This window comes from Erythrolamprus reginae, chromosome 6 (assembly GCF_031021105.1).
Source record: "Erythrolamprus reginae isolate rEryReg1 chromosome 6, rEryReg1.hap1, whole genome shotgun sequence".
Classification (NCBI taxonomy): Eukaryota; Metazoa; Chordata; class Lepidosauria; order Squamata; family Dipsadidae; genus Erythrolamprus; species Erythrolamprus reginae.
This window is the reverse complement of record NC_091955.1, coordinates 15,318,250-15,335,432: the sequence shown is the minus strand read 5'-3', so window position 1 is coordinate 15,335,432 and position 17,183 is coordinate 15,318,250. Positions and strand designations below refer to the sequence as shown.

Genomic DNA, 17,183 nt, shown 5'->3' with positions numbered 1-17,183 from the left:
CCCATCCAATTCTTAGGGGAAGAACCAGATTTTTAAGGCTTGTTGGAAAGCTAGAAAAGTAACGGCCTACTGAAACTCAGGTTTGACTATATACTGTGACAGTAAGAGTGTCTGGCATCCATATTAATGTTCTTTTCATGGCTGCAAAATACCATCCACTAAGACTGTTTAAAGAGAAATAACCCTGTTGATGAATGGTGACAAAATGAATCATTGGCCAGCAACTCTGACCTTTTTAATGATATATTTTATAGAGGAAAATCATTCACAATTTTATCAGACTTAGATGAGAGTTAGTCAAAGTTCAATTAAGGAAGAGGTCATCTAATGAGAGATTTATTTGAGGTTGTGGATCCTGATGAAGTGGCAGTATTTTACATGAACTGGATTCTTGTCTCTTAATTAATCAAATTGCCAAGAAAGTGGAAGGAGATTTGAATGGGGAAGTGGTCAATTCTTTCAGAAAGGGGAATCATCATCCTTGAAGGAAACGGTAGTATGCCTTGTCCACAGGGGGGAAGTTTGAATCTTGAAGTGGCCAAATGCTTGTATGCCTTGTCCACAGGGGGGAAGTTTGAATCTTGAAGTGGCCAAATGGTTGTATGCCTTGTCCACAGGGGGGAAGTTTGAATCTTGAAGTGGCCAACAATGAATCCTTAGACTACCTACTTTGGACCTCTCCAGATTCCTAAGAGGTCAGTAAGTGGTGTGCATAAGTGCACCAGCGTGCCTTCCGTCCCTTGTCCTAACATTTCTATTATTATTATTGTTGTTGTTGTTATTATTGTTATACTAGTATCATGTATATGAATATTATTACATCTTTACATACCTCCAATATGTACTTGACAAAACAAATAAATAAAAAATAAAATAAATAGATGCATTTTCTGCCCCATCAAACAGCTACAATAACCGGGAGATAAACTCTCTACCAGTTCGGAGATCAAACGAGATCCTGACATGTCTAGTTGATAATTTTGTCAACCAAAAGGTAGAGAAGGGAATAGAAGGTCAGTTATCTTAGGCTTCATTCTTACTAATAGGAATGTAATGATTGAAGTGGTAGAAAAACTTTGGAGGAATAGTCACTACAGTGGTATCTCTACAAACGCCTCTACTTACGAACTTTTCTAGATAAGAACCGGGTGTTCAAGATTTTTTTGCCTCTTGTCTCAAGAACCATTTTCCACTTACAAACTTGAGCCTCCTAAACTGTAACCGGAAAAGGCGGGGAGAAGCCTCTGTGGGGCCTCTCTAGGAATCTCCTGGAAGGAAACCAGGCTGGAAAAGACAGGGAGAAGCCTCCGTGGGGCCTCTCTAGCAATCTCCTGGAAGGAAACCAGGCTGGAAAAGGCAGGGAGAAGCCTCCATGGGGCCTCTCTAGGAATCTCTTGGGAGGAAACAGGGGCTCCACCCTGCTTGTGGTTTCACCAATCACACACATTATTTGCTTTTACATTGATTCCTATGGGAAAAATTGCTTCTTCTTACAAAGTTTTCTACTTAAGAATCTAGTCACAGAATGAATTAAGTTTCATTAAGTGTCACTGTATAGCATATTAGAATTCAACATAATAATGTAGGCACAGGTAGTTGAACAAAGTCAATCCATTGTTACAGATTTAAAGAGAGCTGACTTTAACAAACTAAGAGAGAGATTGGGATGGAAATCCTAAAGGGAAAAACAATTCAGGATGCTTGGGACACAGTGAAAATGAGATTATAAAAAAACCAATCAAACACAGTGTTACATAGCAAAAAAAAGGAGACACAAGATTAAACCAGCATGGTTGCACAAAGAACTGTCTAAGAAATTAAGGGACAAAAAAGAACAAGTATATAAAAAAATGAAACGAGGGGTACGTAACTAAAACAGAATAATAACAAATAGCTCAACTCTATATGGATGATGTCAGGAAAGCTAAAGCTCAGAATTAACCTAGATGTGCAACAAATGCAAAAATAACAACAAAAAAGTTTATTTTAGTATGTAAAGAATAAGAAAAAACTCAAGGAAACGATCAGTTCACTAATGTGAAAAAATCGTAAAAATTGTAGCAGGCAGCATGGAGAAAGTAGAATTACTTAATTTCTTCTTTGCAATAGTCACAAAAGGGAAAAAAATAATTCAGCTTATCAAAACATCCGAGATAGAACAGTAATGCAGTTCAAAAGAGGGGGGGGGGAGTAAGTGAACAGCTATCCAAACTCAAATCTCCAGGACTAGATTGTTAACATTTCAGGACCACCACATGTGAAAGAAAGTCCCTGTCTGTTGCTTACATTTCCAGCAGGTGTCATTTAGTTTTGGATAAATCTTTACAAGTCTTGATGGGGCATGTACCATCTGTAAAAAAGTTTATAAAAGTTTTTTTTGTAGGCAGCTGACAGTGTGATTTTGCATGTAGTGTTCCATGTTTTCCCCCCAATCAGCTAAGTGTATGTTATGTTGAATGATTCTAGACCAAGCAACCATAGATTCTTTAACTATATCTTCTGGCCTATCTAGTTCTAGAAGTTGTTGGTAGCTTTTGGTTATTAATCTGTCCTCATGTCCTGTCAGTATTTTGTCTAAGGTGTTAGTCGAAGTATTAATACCAGGGGCGGCTTTTTATCTTTATTATATCTATTATATTTATTATATCTATATATTTTATTTGTAAGTATACCCACCAATCTATCTTATTGTTTTGTAATTCCAATTTCTGCCTTGTTTTTAGGTCTCCGTTTGGATGTAAAATATCATTGTATTTTAAGGTTTTAGTAGGATCGATCAGATTCGGGTAGAAACATAGAAACATAGAAGTCTGATGGCAGAAAAAGACCTCCTGGTCCATCTAGTCTGCCCTTATACTATTTTCTGTATTTTATCTTAGGATGGATATATGTTTATCCCCGGCATGTTTAAATTCAGTTACTGTGGATTTATCTACTACGTCTGCTGGAAGTTTGTTCCAAGGATCTACTACTCTTTCAGTAAAATAATATTTTCTCATGTTGCTTATGATCTTTCCCCCAACTAACTTCAGATTGTGTCCCCTTGTTCTTGTGTTCACTTTCCTATTAAAAACACTTCCCTCCTGAACCTTATTTAACCCTTTAACATATTTAAATGTTTCGATCATGTCCCCCCTTTTCCTTCTGTCCTCCAGACTATACAGATTGAGTTCATGAAGTCTTTCCTGATACGTTTTATGCTTAAGACCTTCCACCATTCTTGTAGCCCGTCTTTGGACCCGTTCAATTTTGTCAATATCTTTTTGTAGGTGAGGTCTCCAGAACTGAACACAGTATTCCAAATGTGGTCTCACCAGCATTCTATATAGCGGGATCACAATCTCCCTCTTCCTGCTTGTTATACCTCTAGCTATGCAGCCAAGCATCCTACTTGCTTTCCCTACCGCCTGACTGCACTGTTCACCCATTTTGAGACTGTCAGAAATCACTACCCCTAAATCCTTTTCTTCTGAAGTATACAATAGCTTCCATGGTGTACAATAGCTTCCATGGTGGATAACCATCTGGGAATTTTTGTATAGTGTTTCTTTTTAATTTCATTCCAAATTTTTAATAAAGATTTTCTAATTAAATGTTTATTGGATATTGATTGTGATTTGGTTTTGTCCTTCCAAATATGGGCATGCCAGCCCATCTGTAGGTCGTGTCCTTCTAATGTGAGGACCCTTTTATTTGAAAGATTAATCTACTCTTTTATCCAGGTTAAGCCAGCTGCGTAATAGTATAGTTTGAGATCTGGAAGTCCTAGTCCCCCTCTATTTTTGTTATCCTGAAGGTATGTAAATTTGAATCTAGGTTTCTTGTTTTGCCAGATGAATTTTGAAAGGGTTTTATTAATTTCCCTAAAGAAGTTTTGATTTATACTAATAAGAGCAGTCTGAAAGGAGATATAAACATTTTGGAAGGCTATTCATTTTAATTGCTGCTATTCTGCCTAAAAAAGATATTTGCAAGTTCCCCCATTTTTCAAGATTGGTTTTATTTTCCTATGCGAGTCGTTCGTAATTATCTTTTTTGATAGATGAGGCCTTATTAGTAATTATTAGTCCTAAATATTTAACCTTATCAGTAATTTGGAAGTTTGTCATTTTTTCTAGTTATTTCAATTGTTTTGTGGTCATGTTTTTAGTCATGAGTTTAGTTTTTTGTTTATTGATTTTTAGTCCCGAAAATTCACTAAATGTCTCAATTTCCCTAATTAGTTCTGGGACTGCACTTATTGGGTCTTCTAGGAAGAGTACAACATTATCAGCATATGCCTATAGTTTATATTATTCATCTTTTATATTAATCCCTTTTATATTTTTACTGTTCCTAATTTTGTTTAGTAGTATTTCTTATAGTTCATGACTTACAGCCACAATTGAGCCCAAAATCTCCACAAAACTGACCATACATTTATTAGACAAATTATGGGATAAAAATTTACATTCTTTAAGCCTGAAAAGATAATCTGAAAAATTGAAAAGACGGGAGATTAAAAATAATTTTACAGAATCATGAAAAATATGGTGCAAATGCTCATATGCACACTATATAAATATATGTTGAGCCCCAGCCCTTTAAATTTAAACACCACATTACTAATACTTAATATATTTAAGAGTTTTATATACATAATATATTTAAGAGTTTTAAGACTAATTGCATTGCTGACTAAACAGTCAAGGTTATGTTTTCTTTCATTGCCCTGAGCCATTATGCCTTGCTTCACTACACTGAATTTCAGCTGGAGGCTATGGCTAGAATTGAAGACCTCCTCTTCATAAAGGGCAGATTAATAAGACTGGTAACACCTAGTATGGGGTTCTGAACTTCATGCTAGCTTGTATGCGGGCAATAGCTATTTCATTTCACAACTTCATTTCCTTTAACTGCAATCTCTACTCCCACTAATCTTGATAAAAGCCCACTAACCTCAAAGACTACACTTTTCTATAGCTGTGAGGGTTGACAGACATCAAGTTCATCTACATGGCTACCACAATACAATTGTAGATCCTAGCCTCAAGACTGCAGGCAGCCTAATTGACTTTAATATCTTCCTCATGTTGTCTACTTGCCTATTTTTAAGGACATGCCATGCCACAATGATAGTGTAACCTGTTGATTCAGAAGAATCAGCATTCTTCTGCAGGAAAACCATAAAGAGTTCTGAAGTTAACAGCAAATCGTTCTGCTATTTCTACTATATCTCCAGAAAATGTTTATATCAGAAAATCTCTCATTTTGCAGCAGAGGTGGAGTAACGACACGGACACAAAGAGCTGGATTTAAAATGGGTCATTTTATTAATTACATTTGCATAATTTATTCAAATAAATTAGCATAAATTAACTATAACCCTAAACAAGGACCCGCAGGGTCAAACAATTGCTTCCGGGGCGGAAAATGACGTCAGAAAAACTTCCGGGGCAACTTATGGGCATAGCTCCATGCTAATCCAGGTAAGGGGCCACGCCCTCACCTGAATCACTGCCATGCACCTGCATGTGGGAGGTCCCGCCGTCTAGCCCCTACCAGGGGAAGGAACTGGGCGGGACCCAAAGACAGGTTCCCCCCAATTGCTTAGGTCGTTTCCACCATGAACCTTTGGAGAGAACCTGTCAATCATCCCCAAAGATGCCCAACGGAGAACACGCAGTTGCTAAACACCACCCAGTTTTCCGCCCCTAACCTGCCTACCCAAATGACCAAAAGTAAGCCAATTAGCCTAAACAGGGGGGCGAAGCACCCCCTAACCGCGTATCCGTCACCGCAGTGTGGAATAGGTAAAAAAACGGTCGCAGGAAATACCTGAGACTGCCAAAAATTCCTATTCGGCCCCCTAAGGGCGACCCACAATGGCACACTGAAAGATAGGGAGGGTGGGTGGGTGTTCGCTTTGTCATCCAGGGCGAAAAGGAGGCCCTGAAGCCTGTCCAGCCCTTTTATAGGGCTGGCAGGCACGTCATCGGCAAGGCCTAAGCCTGCCGAGACTGGCCGAGATCTCGCGAGATCTCGCGAGATCTCGGCCTTCAAAATGGCGGCTACGCCGAAGGCCGTGTCTCCCTGGCCCTGCAGCAAAATGGGCCGGGGAGTGAAGCACCGGCCGGGTATTCTATAAAAAGGATTATTGAGAGCATCATTTTGAAAGATTGTGCTCTTGCCCTCTTTTCTAATTACTTTACCTTTCAAGAACAATGGCCCCCTTAGGGCTTTATTAGATTTCTGTGGCTGTTTTGTTTAAGTATTCACATTTCTGGAATATGCTGCTTGCTGCTTTACTTTCATCTCCTAAACTAGATTGTATGACATCGGGGCAGGATGACTGAGATCTCCCTGCCAGTCCAGATTGTTCCAAAAGGGATGTGGTAGTCTGGGTCTCCTCCATTAAATATTGCCACCTTCTGGCACTTAGGAAGTATGCTCTTCTGTTGCAACCTTACCATCTAGCAAGCATCCACCACCCCTGAAGTTAAGAATGGCACCCTCTCTTCTAGGGTTCCAGAAAACCTTGAAACCTGGCTTTTTCTTTGTTTTGTTTTATAGGTTTTGTTACTAGACCATTTGATTTGATTCTAGGCAGTGTACATGATAAAGTATACATCAATGTGCATCAGTAAAATGTGTGTGCTTGTGTGGAGGGGTATATACAGTATATATGTTGTTCTGTCAGGCTCTCTGGTAGAATCCTCCCAAAAATGCACAGATACAATTTCAGACACACACGCGTTTGAAAATTCAAAACAATGTTCTTTATAATGAAAATTCACTTAAACCAAGCCCTCTTTTGGTATAGCCAAGAGCACTCGTCTCCAAACAAACTGGTAATTTATACAAGTCCCTTATCAGTTCTGTGATACTTAGCTTGCAGCTGTGAGGCAATTCACAGTCCTTCTTCTTTCACAAAGTGAAACACACTTGCTCTGCTTTAGTTTCAAAGCGGGGAAAAATCAGCACACAAAAGGTCAAAGTCAGTAAAGCAGGCACGAAACACAACGATCAGATAATCCTCCACAATGGCCAAACCCACAGGCTGCTATTTATAGCAGCCTCACTAATTACCACAGCCCCACCCAACCACAGGTGGCCTCATTTTCTTTGATAATAATCTCTCAGTTGTTGTTGCCTATACATCGCTCTCCGCATGCGTGGCTATATCATTAACTCTTGTTCTGAATCCAAGGAGGAGCTTGATAATTGATCTCCTTCTGAGCTGTCTGCCACACTCTTGTCCTCCCTGTCACTCATGTGTTCTTGGTCAGAGGAGCCTTCCTCAGCAGATTCCACCGGGGGCAAAACAGGCCTGCCGCATGTGGATGTCTCCCCCACATCCACAGTCCTTGGGGCAGGAGCTGGGCCAGAGCTAACCACAACATATGTGTGTGTGTAATATATTACAAACACACACACACAAAAAAAAACCCCACACACATTTTACTGATAAAGAAATAAAGTAAAGTGTAATATATTAAAAAAATGGTTTGTCATGAAAGCGATTGCCTGCATGTCCCCTGGATTCTGACCAAAAGGCAAAAGGAATTAGTATGCGTACTGCTTCTTTTTGCCTTTCAGCCCCAATTCAGGGTCCATGGGGGCAGAAAATGGTCTCTAAGATAACCTTGCCCCAAGCCGTGAAGGACTTTAAAAGTACAGTGGTATCCCTCCTTACGAACGACTTAATTCGTTCCATGACCAGGTTCTTAAGTAGAAAAGTTTGTAAGAAGAAGTAATTTTCCCCATAGAAATCAATGTAAAAGCAAATAATGTGTGCGATTGGGGAAACCACAGGGAGGGTGGAGGTCCTGTTTCCGCGAAGTAGAGATGTGGAAGTAAATACACTATTTTTGGCTCTGAACAGTATCATAAGCCTTCCCTTAACACTTTAAACCCCTAAAGTGCAATTTCCCATTCCCTTAGCAACCATTTAGATCATTACTCACCATGCTTATTTATTAAAGTTTATTAAAACAAATATTTATTAAAGTCGGATGAAAGTTTGGCGATGACATATGACGTCATCGGACAGGAAAAACCGTGGTATGGGGGGAAAACCCGCAAACTATTTTTTAATTAATATTTTTGAAAAACCGTGGTATAGACTTTTCGCGAAGTTCGAACCCGCGAAAACCGAGGGAACACTGTACTACTGTCTCTTTAGGAGGAACCACTCCTTCTTAATTCAAAGAGTATTAATCATTGCCCAGACCCAGTTATGTGTTCCCTCACGGGCAACTTTAACCAACTAGTCGGGTGTAAACAAAGGTGACTGACCTAGCAGCTGCAAGGAACCCTTCCCACACGCTCAGGTGCAATGCAATCAAACTCTTCCCAGATACTCTTGCAAAACTTCACCCCTGCAATTGCTATGGGCATTGCTATAAAGTTTCACGAGAGTTAATTGAGCACCAAGGCTTTGATAAGACCATATAGTAGGTTTCCCAGAACAACCCCAAGCTAGGTCCATTAGTCATCTGACGTGCGCCGGGACGGGGTGCCAGAAAATTGGAGGCTTACCAGGGAGTGGTCTGAGCCTGATGGGAAAAAACCCAGTACAGTGATACCTCATTTTACAAACGCCTCATCATACAAACTTTTCGAGATACAAACCCGGGGTTTAAGATTTTTTTGCCTCTTCTTACAAACTATTTTCATCTTACAAACCCACCATCGCCGCTGGGATGCCCCACCTCCGGACTTACATTGCCAGCGAAGCACCCGTTTTTCCGCTGCTGGGATTCCCCTGAGGCTCCCCTCCATGGGAAACACCACCTCCAGACTTGTGTGTAGTGCAAAAACGGGCGCTTCACTGGCAACGGAAGTCCGGAGGTGGAGTTTCCCAGCGAGAGGAGCCTCAGTGAAATCGCAGTATCGCAAAAACACAGAAGTCCGGAGGTGGGGTTTCCCATGGAGGGGAGCCTCAGGGGAATCCCAGCAGTGCAAAACCGGGCGCTTCGGCTGGCAAAAGGGGTGAATTTTGGGCTTGCACACATTAATCGCTTTTCCATTGATTCCTATGGGAAATATTGTTTCGTCTTGCAAACTTTTCACCTTACAAACCTCGTCCCAGAACCAATTAAGTTTGTAAGACAAGGTATCACTGTATTTTCCCCCAAATAAAGTGCGTTCTGCCATCCAGAATCCATTGGAGTTAGGCTGTGTGTGTGTGTGTCTGTATGCACACACACACACACACACACATTCCTCCTTTCAAAAACTGACAGAACATGATCGAAACATTTAAATATGTTAAAGGGTTAAATAAGGTCCAGGAGGGAAGTGTTTTTAATAGGAAAGTGAACACAAGAAGAAGGGGACACAATCTGAAGTTTGTTGGGGGAAAGATCAAAGGCAACATGAGAAAATATTATTTTACTGAAAGAGTAGTAGATCTTTGGAACAAACTTCCAGCAGACGTGGTTGGTAAATCCACAGTAACTGAATTTAAACATGCCTGGGATAAACATATATCCATTGTAAGATAAAATACAGGAAATAGTATAAGGGCAGACTAGATGGACCATGAGGTCTTTTTCTGCCGTCAGTCTTCTATGTTTCTATGTTTCTCCCTGTTTTTTTCTTTTATTGGCCCTAAAAGATCAGTTGACTCCTTCTGGACACATTAAATTTGATTTAAAAGGCCAGCCGCTGAAGACTACAGCACCCATGTACTGAAATATTGTGTGTGTATGTGTGTTTGTGTATACTTTCACAGAAACTATTGCCACTTTTCAGTAGGTGGATGCTGTACTCTTCAGCAGCTGGCCCTTTAAATCAAATTTAATGTGCCCAGAGGGATATGCACAGATGTGCCCAGAAGAAGTCACCTGATCTTTTGGTGGAGGGGGAGAAAAAAAGGAAGGTGTTCCTTTAGATTTTGAACAGAGGAATTTTGACTGTCTTTTGTGAGAGTTGATTAGAGTCTTGGATGATGGGATTAGGTGAGACTGAAAAGCATTTAAGTACACTTAGAATTGCATTAGAGTCTTAAGACAGTGTGTAAACTCCTTTTTTTTATCTTTAATGCTGTTGATTTTTGTCTCAATCCTGGAATTGATCTGTTGCCTTGTATCAGCTTGCCTGAGTTACAGACTCCCAGAGTTTTTGCTTTGGTTTCTTTCGTTTGGATTGAGCCAGACCCACACTGGGAGAGGTTTCCTCCTCCATCCTTTCCTGCTGCACCAGATGGCTGGTGTGGAAAGACGAAAGGTGTATAGCAAAAGAGAAGGGGAGGAGCAGCAAGACTTAACTTCCTAATAATTGTTTATCCATAGCTACAAAGTTGCCACAGAACAGAAGGATCTGTTTGGAGGGGCTGGTTTGATTCCAAGGACGCCACTTCCCTCAGTTCAGATACATTTAGTGCCTAGTTCTTTGTCTTTTCGGAATTGTTTAAAATAATGTATAGCATCTATTGTTCTGTTTTTCCACCTCCAGCTATTATTTGACATCTCTTCTAAGTTACTGGCTCATAGCATTTATACACGAGCTGAGTGATCTCACTACATTTCAAGTACAATGTTCCCTCGATTTCCGCGGGAGATGTGTTCCGAGACCGCCCAAGAAAGTCGTATTTCCACAAAGTAGAGATGCAGAAGTAAATACACCATTTTTGGGTATGGACGGTATCCCAAGCCATCCCTTAACACTTTAAACCCCTAAATTACCATTTCCCATTCCCTTAACAACCATTTACTCACCATTATAGAATAGAATAGAATTTTTTTTATTGGCCACGTGTGATTGGACACACAAGGAATTTGTCTTGGTGCATATGCTCTCAGCGTACATAAAATAAAATATACATTTGTCAAGAATCATGTGGTACAACACTTAATGATTGTCATAGGTGTCAAATAAGCAATGAAGAAGCAATATTAATAAAAATCTTAGGATATAAGCAACAAGTTACAGTCATACAGTCAACATGGGAGGAAATGGGTGAAAAGAATGATGAGAAAAACTAGTAGAATAGAAGTGCAGATTTAGTAGAAAATCTGACAGTGTTGAGGGAATTATTTGTTTAGTAGAGTGATGGCGTTCGGAAAAAAACTGTTCTTGTGTCTAGTTGTCTTGGTGTGCAGTGCTCTGTAGCGACGTTTTGAGGTTAGGAGTTGAAACAATTTGTGTCCAGGATGTGAGGGGTCAGTAAATATTTTCCCCACCCTCTTTTTGACTCGTGCAGTATACAGGTCCTCAATGGAAGGCAGGTTGGCAGCAATTGTTTTTTCTGCAGTTCTGATGATCCTCTGAAGTCTGTGTCGATCCTGTTGGGTTGCAGCACCAAACCAGACAGTTATAGAGGTGCAGATGACAGATTAGTGGTACTCACCATTGAATAAGACACTTAGTGATCCTGATGTTTATAAACATAATTATTTATTAACAATAATTATTATTTTTTGTTATTTATTTGCAAAAATTAGGCGAAAATCGAGGGAACACTGTATTTCAATTCCTACAATGCATCAGTTTCCATGATTCCGTTGTGCATTGTCCAATTCATAGGAGCAACAATGGAAGAGTACCTACTTTCCTACCATTGTTCTATGCTTCAAGCATATACAAGAGCTTTGATGTGGAGATTTTAGAATGCTATTAACCAATGGATGGAAATTTAGTGATAAAATTAGAATTTGTTAAAATATGGAGATTGTGAAAATAAAAATAAAATAAAGTTGGAAAGGAGATATAAAAAGGGGAAAGATATTAGAAATGTAAGCATTTGCAAATGGCAGAATAAAAACAAACAAAAAGCTTTAGTTAAGGTATAAATTGAGGAAAAGGAGAAGACCTAAAATTAATAAATACAATGAAATGAAGAAGTTTGGAAGATAAGCAATGGCGAATAATTTGAAACAAAACAGATAGGAGATAAAAGTATAAACGGTGTAAATTTAGGATATTAGTTTATAATATATTGGAAAAATGTATAAGTTTGTAAGATGTTGATTTTGTAATATATGTATGGATGTGAAGTTGGTGAAAAAATACAAAAAATACAAAAATACAAAAAAAGCATATACAAGAGCCCACCTTATTATCCAACTGCTGGGCCATACTGTAGCTGCTTTTTTTTTGTATTTTTAAGTGTGTTTTCCCTTTATTTTAACCCTTGCAGCAAGGGTCCCCAAACTTGGCAAATTTAAGGCTTGTGGACTTCAACTCCCAAAATTCTCTAGCCATCATAGCTGGCTGGAGAATTCTGAAAGTTGAAGTCCTCAAGTCTTAAAGTTGGCAGGTTTGAAGATCTCCGCCTTACAGGCATGATACCATACTTCCATTCTGCTTCTCTGGGTATGAATATAAAACAGCTCTTCTTCTTTGTAACAGTAACAGAGTTGGAAAGTACCTTGGAGGTCATCTAGTCCAGTGTTTTTCAACCAGTGTGCCACGGCAAACTAGTGTGCCGCAAGACATGGTCAGGTGTGCCGCGAAGCTCAGAGAGAAAGAAAGCAAGAGAGAAAGAAAGCAAGAGAGAGAGAGAAAGAAAGCAAGAAAGGGAAAGAGAGAGAGAGAACAAGAGAGAGAGAAAGAAAGCAAGAGAGAGGGAAAGAGAACAAGAGAAAGAAAGAGAGAGAAAGAGAAAGAAAGCAAGAGAGAGAGAAAGAGAGGGAAGGAAGGAGAGAGAGAGAAAGACATAGAGGGAGGGAGAGAGAAAGAGAGCAAAAAAGAGAGGAAGGAAGGAAGAGAAAGAAAGAGGGACGGAGAGAGAGAGAAAGAAAGAGGAAGGAAGAGAGAGAAAGAGGGAGGGAGAAAGAAATAGAGCAAAGGGGAGGAAGAGAGAGAGATATAATTTTTTTGTCCAAACTTTTTTTACACCCCCCCCTCCCCCTCAATGTGCCCCAGGGTTTCGTAAATGTAAAAAATGTGCCGTGGCTCAAAACAGGTTGAAAATCACTGATCTAGTCCAAACATTTCCAACCCCCGAGCCGTGGTCTGTTCAGAACCAGGCTGTGCAAGTGATGGGCGAGCACATCTTTGCAAGTGGTGCACACACACACACACACACACACACACCCCTGCCAGGCTGCCACTCACATGGAACTTGTCCTTTCCTCCTGCTGGTCTACCGAACCAGAAAAGTTGGGATTGCTGATCTGATCCAAGCCCCTACTCTCTCAGGAGACCTATACTATTTCTGATAAAGGGTTTTCCAGTTTCTCCTTAAAAGCCTCCAGTTAACATAGTTTAAGTAAAATGTTTTTAACAAAAATATCATTTTGTTTTATTAATAGGAACCTTTTGGATAGAGATACATTTTCAAAATCTGATCCAAGTAAGTATTGTTTTGGTATTTCGCTTTTGGAATATAGCAATGAAGAAACAAAATTGTACATTTACTGTTCTTTCCTTATCATATCTGGCTATATTGCTAAGATTGTTTTAGCTACTAATTTAGCTATTCTTTGTTTAGTTTGAGTTATTCAAGGAACTGGCTGAAAAGCTAAAAATCCTTTCCTATGTATACTGTAGTACTGCGGAATAGTGAAAATGAGATATACTACTTACCCTAATATTATTATTTTTTTAAATCTACAAAACTTTATCCTATACAACATGACCCAAGTAAAATATTGTATAAAGATTTTTTAAAATTAAACTGTTTGCATAAAATGTGAGTTTCTTCAGCAGTTAATTCAAATTGTACTTCCAAATAAGAAGGGAAAAGCTCTTCATTGTATCATAATAACAATAATACAATAGCATCTTGCAAAACTTCTTCATGATAGGCTTTAGAAACAGAAAATAAAAATCTTTATCTAATGCCTTCATAAAGCAGGTAAAATTCTTGGCAACTCTATTTAGGAGACATCAGATGTAATGGGCAGAATTGTATTTTTAAGCGAGTCCACGGAGAGGGGTGGCATACAAATCCAATAAATAAATAAACCACAAATAGTGAGCAAAGTCTGTTATTTCCAGAGCAGTTCTGACAATTGACATAATTTATGTAATTTGCTTCAATGTAGGCTTGCACAATCACATCAGTTGTGTAAATAACACATTGATAAAAAATACACTAAAATTAATTGCACAATTATGGGAAAATGCACATAATATACATTTGCATAAATGTAAATTAATTGCATAAATAATGTACATTATAATAATATAATTTTAGATACCCCTTCAACCAACTGTACTGTTGGATTGAAATTTTACTGTAGGAATTTAAAAGCCAGATGTTGATTAATTGAATGCCTATTTGAATGTAGTTTTGAGATAAGCTGTGTTTCGAAATTTGAAAGCTTGAAAAAAAAGTAGATATTTTGTGCTTGTTTTTCCAAGACCTATTTGTGTTTTGTTTCCAAAAATTGATAAAGTAGGCTATGAAACATTTTTTTCATTTTTAATATATGATGTTCAAGATGTTAAAAATAGAGAAGCTTGTCAACAGACAAATCTCACTGGAAGCATGAATTCTATTATACTCAGTCTTAAAATTAATATACCCACTGTTTTCCAGTTGAGCGTCTTTACTGTTGTATGATAACATATCTTTATAGTTAAAATGACACTTTAAAATGTGATGTAAGGGGTGAATATTTTTTATGGCTGGCTGTAGTTGGCCAGATGTGGTGTGGAAGGGATAAAATTTTTAAATAGTAGACTAATCCAAGATTAGACTTCCCCCTTTATCTCCCAGTGCAATGGACAAATTTTGAACTTTGAATTTTCTAAAATAAATCTATTTTCCATGAAATCTGGGAAGAGGTCCTTGTTGTCTCTGTGAGCTCTTCCTTGGGGAGGCATACAGCCTCTGTGTTGTGTATTCAGATGTAAGATAACGGGAATGGATATTTCTGGTAAATTTGAGTGTTTTTAGTACACATTAAACTCTGACTCAGATGCCTGTTTTTTTTAAAAAAAAATACAATTGTCTGTTACATTTAAAAAAAAAATAAACAAACAGAACTCCATATACAAATATTCAAATTCCAGTTGTTAATTTCAGTTCATTAACTCTTAAATACCATATAATGTGTGTTACATCATTTTAAAATCTGCCTATTATAGCTTAAATATTAGTCTATAATGGAATGTTAATTTACATACATTGTTTATGTTGATTGCCTGTTTTTCCCCCCTCTTCTGCAGTTTGTGTTTTGTATACTCAAGGAATGGGAAATAAAGAATGGAGAGAGGTAATGTTATATATAGCAGTTGAGTACTAGACCAGTACCATAACCACTTCACCAAACTGATTTTAATGTAGCTGTTTATATGTCTTGGGCTTTTTAAGCATCTCTTATATTTATTTGAGTAAAAATTTTAGTGCTAGTGCTGAAGCCAATCCTGTGGATAAAACTGTCCTGATTAAGTACATTTGTAAAGTAGTGATACTACTGTTTGGAATAATTTCTCATCATAGTTTTGTCTCAGGCAGAATGTCAGATGTAGCATCCCTATTACTTTTCAGAGTTTTCTCATTTTTTACCAATTGTGTCCTTATCTTGGAGCTTTAAATAGATCCAAAAGGTTACAAAGCCATTCTTCTTTTATTTAGTGTGATGCTTTAATTCTTTTTGAAAATTGTTGAAATAATCTCCCAGTAAGGAGCTGAGTTTTGTATAGACGTATGGTATTAATTAATAGTTTTAAGATAATAACACATATAATGCCATATAAATATATATATATGTTTGTTTTCTGTCTAATTTATTTCTGTTGAACCTATCAGCAAATATATATACAGTAGTACCTCTAGATACGAGCTGCTCCACATGCGAGTATTCCAAGTTACGAGCTGAGACGCGAGCAAAATTTCTGTTCGACACCCGAGCTCAAATTCGGGATACGAGCCAAGCGTCCACTAGATGGCGCAAGAATTCCATTTTTTCCAGTTATCTCGGCATGAAAAGCCAAATCTAAATGCATTGGTTCGAGATACAAATTGATCGACATACGAGGTCGGCTGTGGCATGAATTAAACTCGTATGTCGAGGTACCACTGTATATATATTTTAGAAAAAAAAATATGTAACCCTTCCCTGATGCAGAGCTGAAGGGATTGGATACTGTAGCCTAGAGAATAATTCTTTGCCTTACAAGGCAAAGGTTGCAAGTTCAAGTCCCAGTGGGTTTGGCTAGCTGATGAGGCCAAAATAAGGCCGAAATAAATCTATCCTAGTTTCCCTTAATTTTCAAATTCAGCAAAAAACATATCTCACATGTTTTTGCTGTTTTTTTTTTTAATTAAGGGAGACTAGGATAGCGCTATTTCGGCCTTGTTCTGGCCCCATCAGCCGTTCCAGTGATTAATTGTTCTCAGTGATAGGAAATTTCTCCTTAATTCTAGATATTATAATTCTCTTTTGACTAAGTTCCACCCATTACTTCTTGTCCCTCCCTCGGTTTCTTTGGAGAATAATTTGATCTCCTATTCTCTGTGACAACTCTACAAATATTGAAAGACTGCTATCATGTCACCTCTAGTCCTTCTCTTTGTTAGACTAGACCAGGGGTTGGCAAAGTTGGCTCTTCAATGACATGTGGATTTCAACTCCCAGAATTCCTGAGCTAGCATGATTGGCTCAGGGATTCTGGGAGTTGAAGTCCACATGTCATAGAAGAGCCAACTTTGCCTACCCCTGGACTAGACTAACAAAGTCTAGTCTTGTCTAGGGGGGGAAAAAGGAAGCTTTTTGCTTTCCTGTTTCTTTCTGGATATGGGCTGAAAGCCCTTCCAATTTTGTTGACACACACACAAAAAGATGTTTTCCTCTCCCAGAAGAAGAGTAGGATGTTTATGAAAATGATGTTATGCATATGAGTGTAGGAAGTGATTTTGTTTGTGTATGTGCTTCATATCCAAATATATGAAGTGATGGCATAGCCAAAAATCTTACCTACTCCCGGCTTATATAATAAAAAAGTGACAGACTGGGATAAATGGCTATATTTTTATTATACCCCTTTGTAGTTAATTTTGGATTTATTAAATAGAAGAATAATATTAACATATTACATAGATTAGATAAATATTTGGGAATAGGTTCTGAGAATACTTATTTCTGTAAGGACTGAAACTTTCTGTACCAGTACTTCATTTTAATTAAAGTATCTCATTTCCACCTTTATCTCCTTTAAACCCATAATTTGTTCATATATGTTCATATTTTTTAATTTCATATTTTTATTTGAGTTGTACATGTGCAGACGGAAACTTATATACT

At 38.2% G+C, this 17,183-nt stretch overlaps 1 protein-coding gene across 1 annotated transcript in view; it reads left to right on the top strand.

The window, feature by feature from the left end:
• The window catches only part of LOC139169331 (copine-8), an 80,452-nt gene that overhangs the window by 22,377 nt on the left and 40,892 nt on the right, over positions 1 to 17,183 (top strand). Inside the window, exons 2-3 of the mRNA XM_070755322.1 lie at positions 13,242 to 13,282; positions 15,106 to 15,152. Of these exons, the coding sequence (XP_070611423.1) occupies positions 13,242 to 13,282; positions 15,106 to 15,152 (88 nt within the window). The remainder of the gene's footprint in view (positions 1 to 13,241; positions 13,283 to 15,105; positions 15,153 to 17,183) is intronic.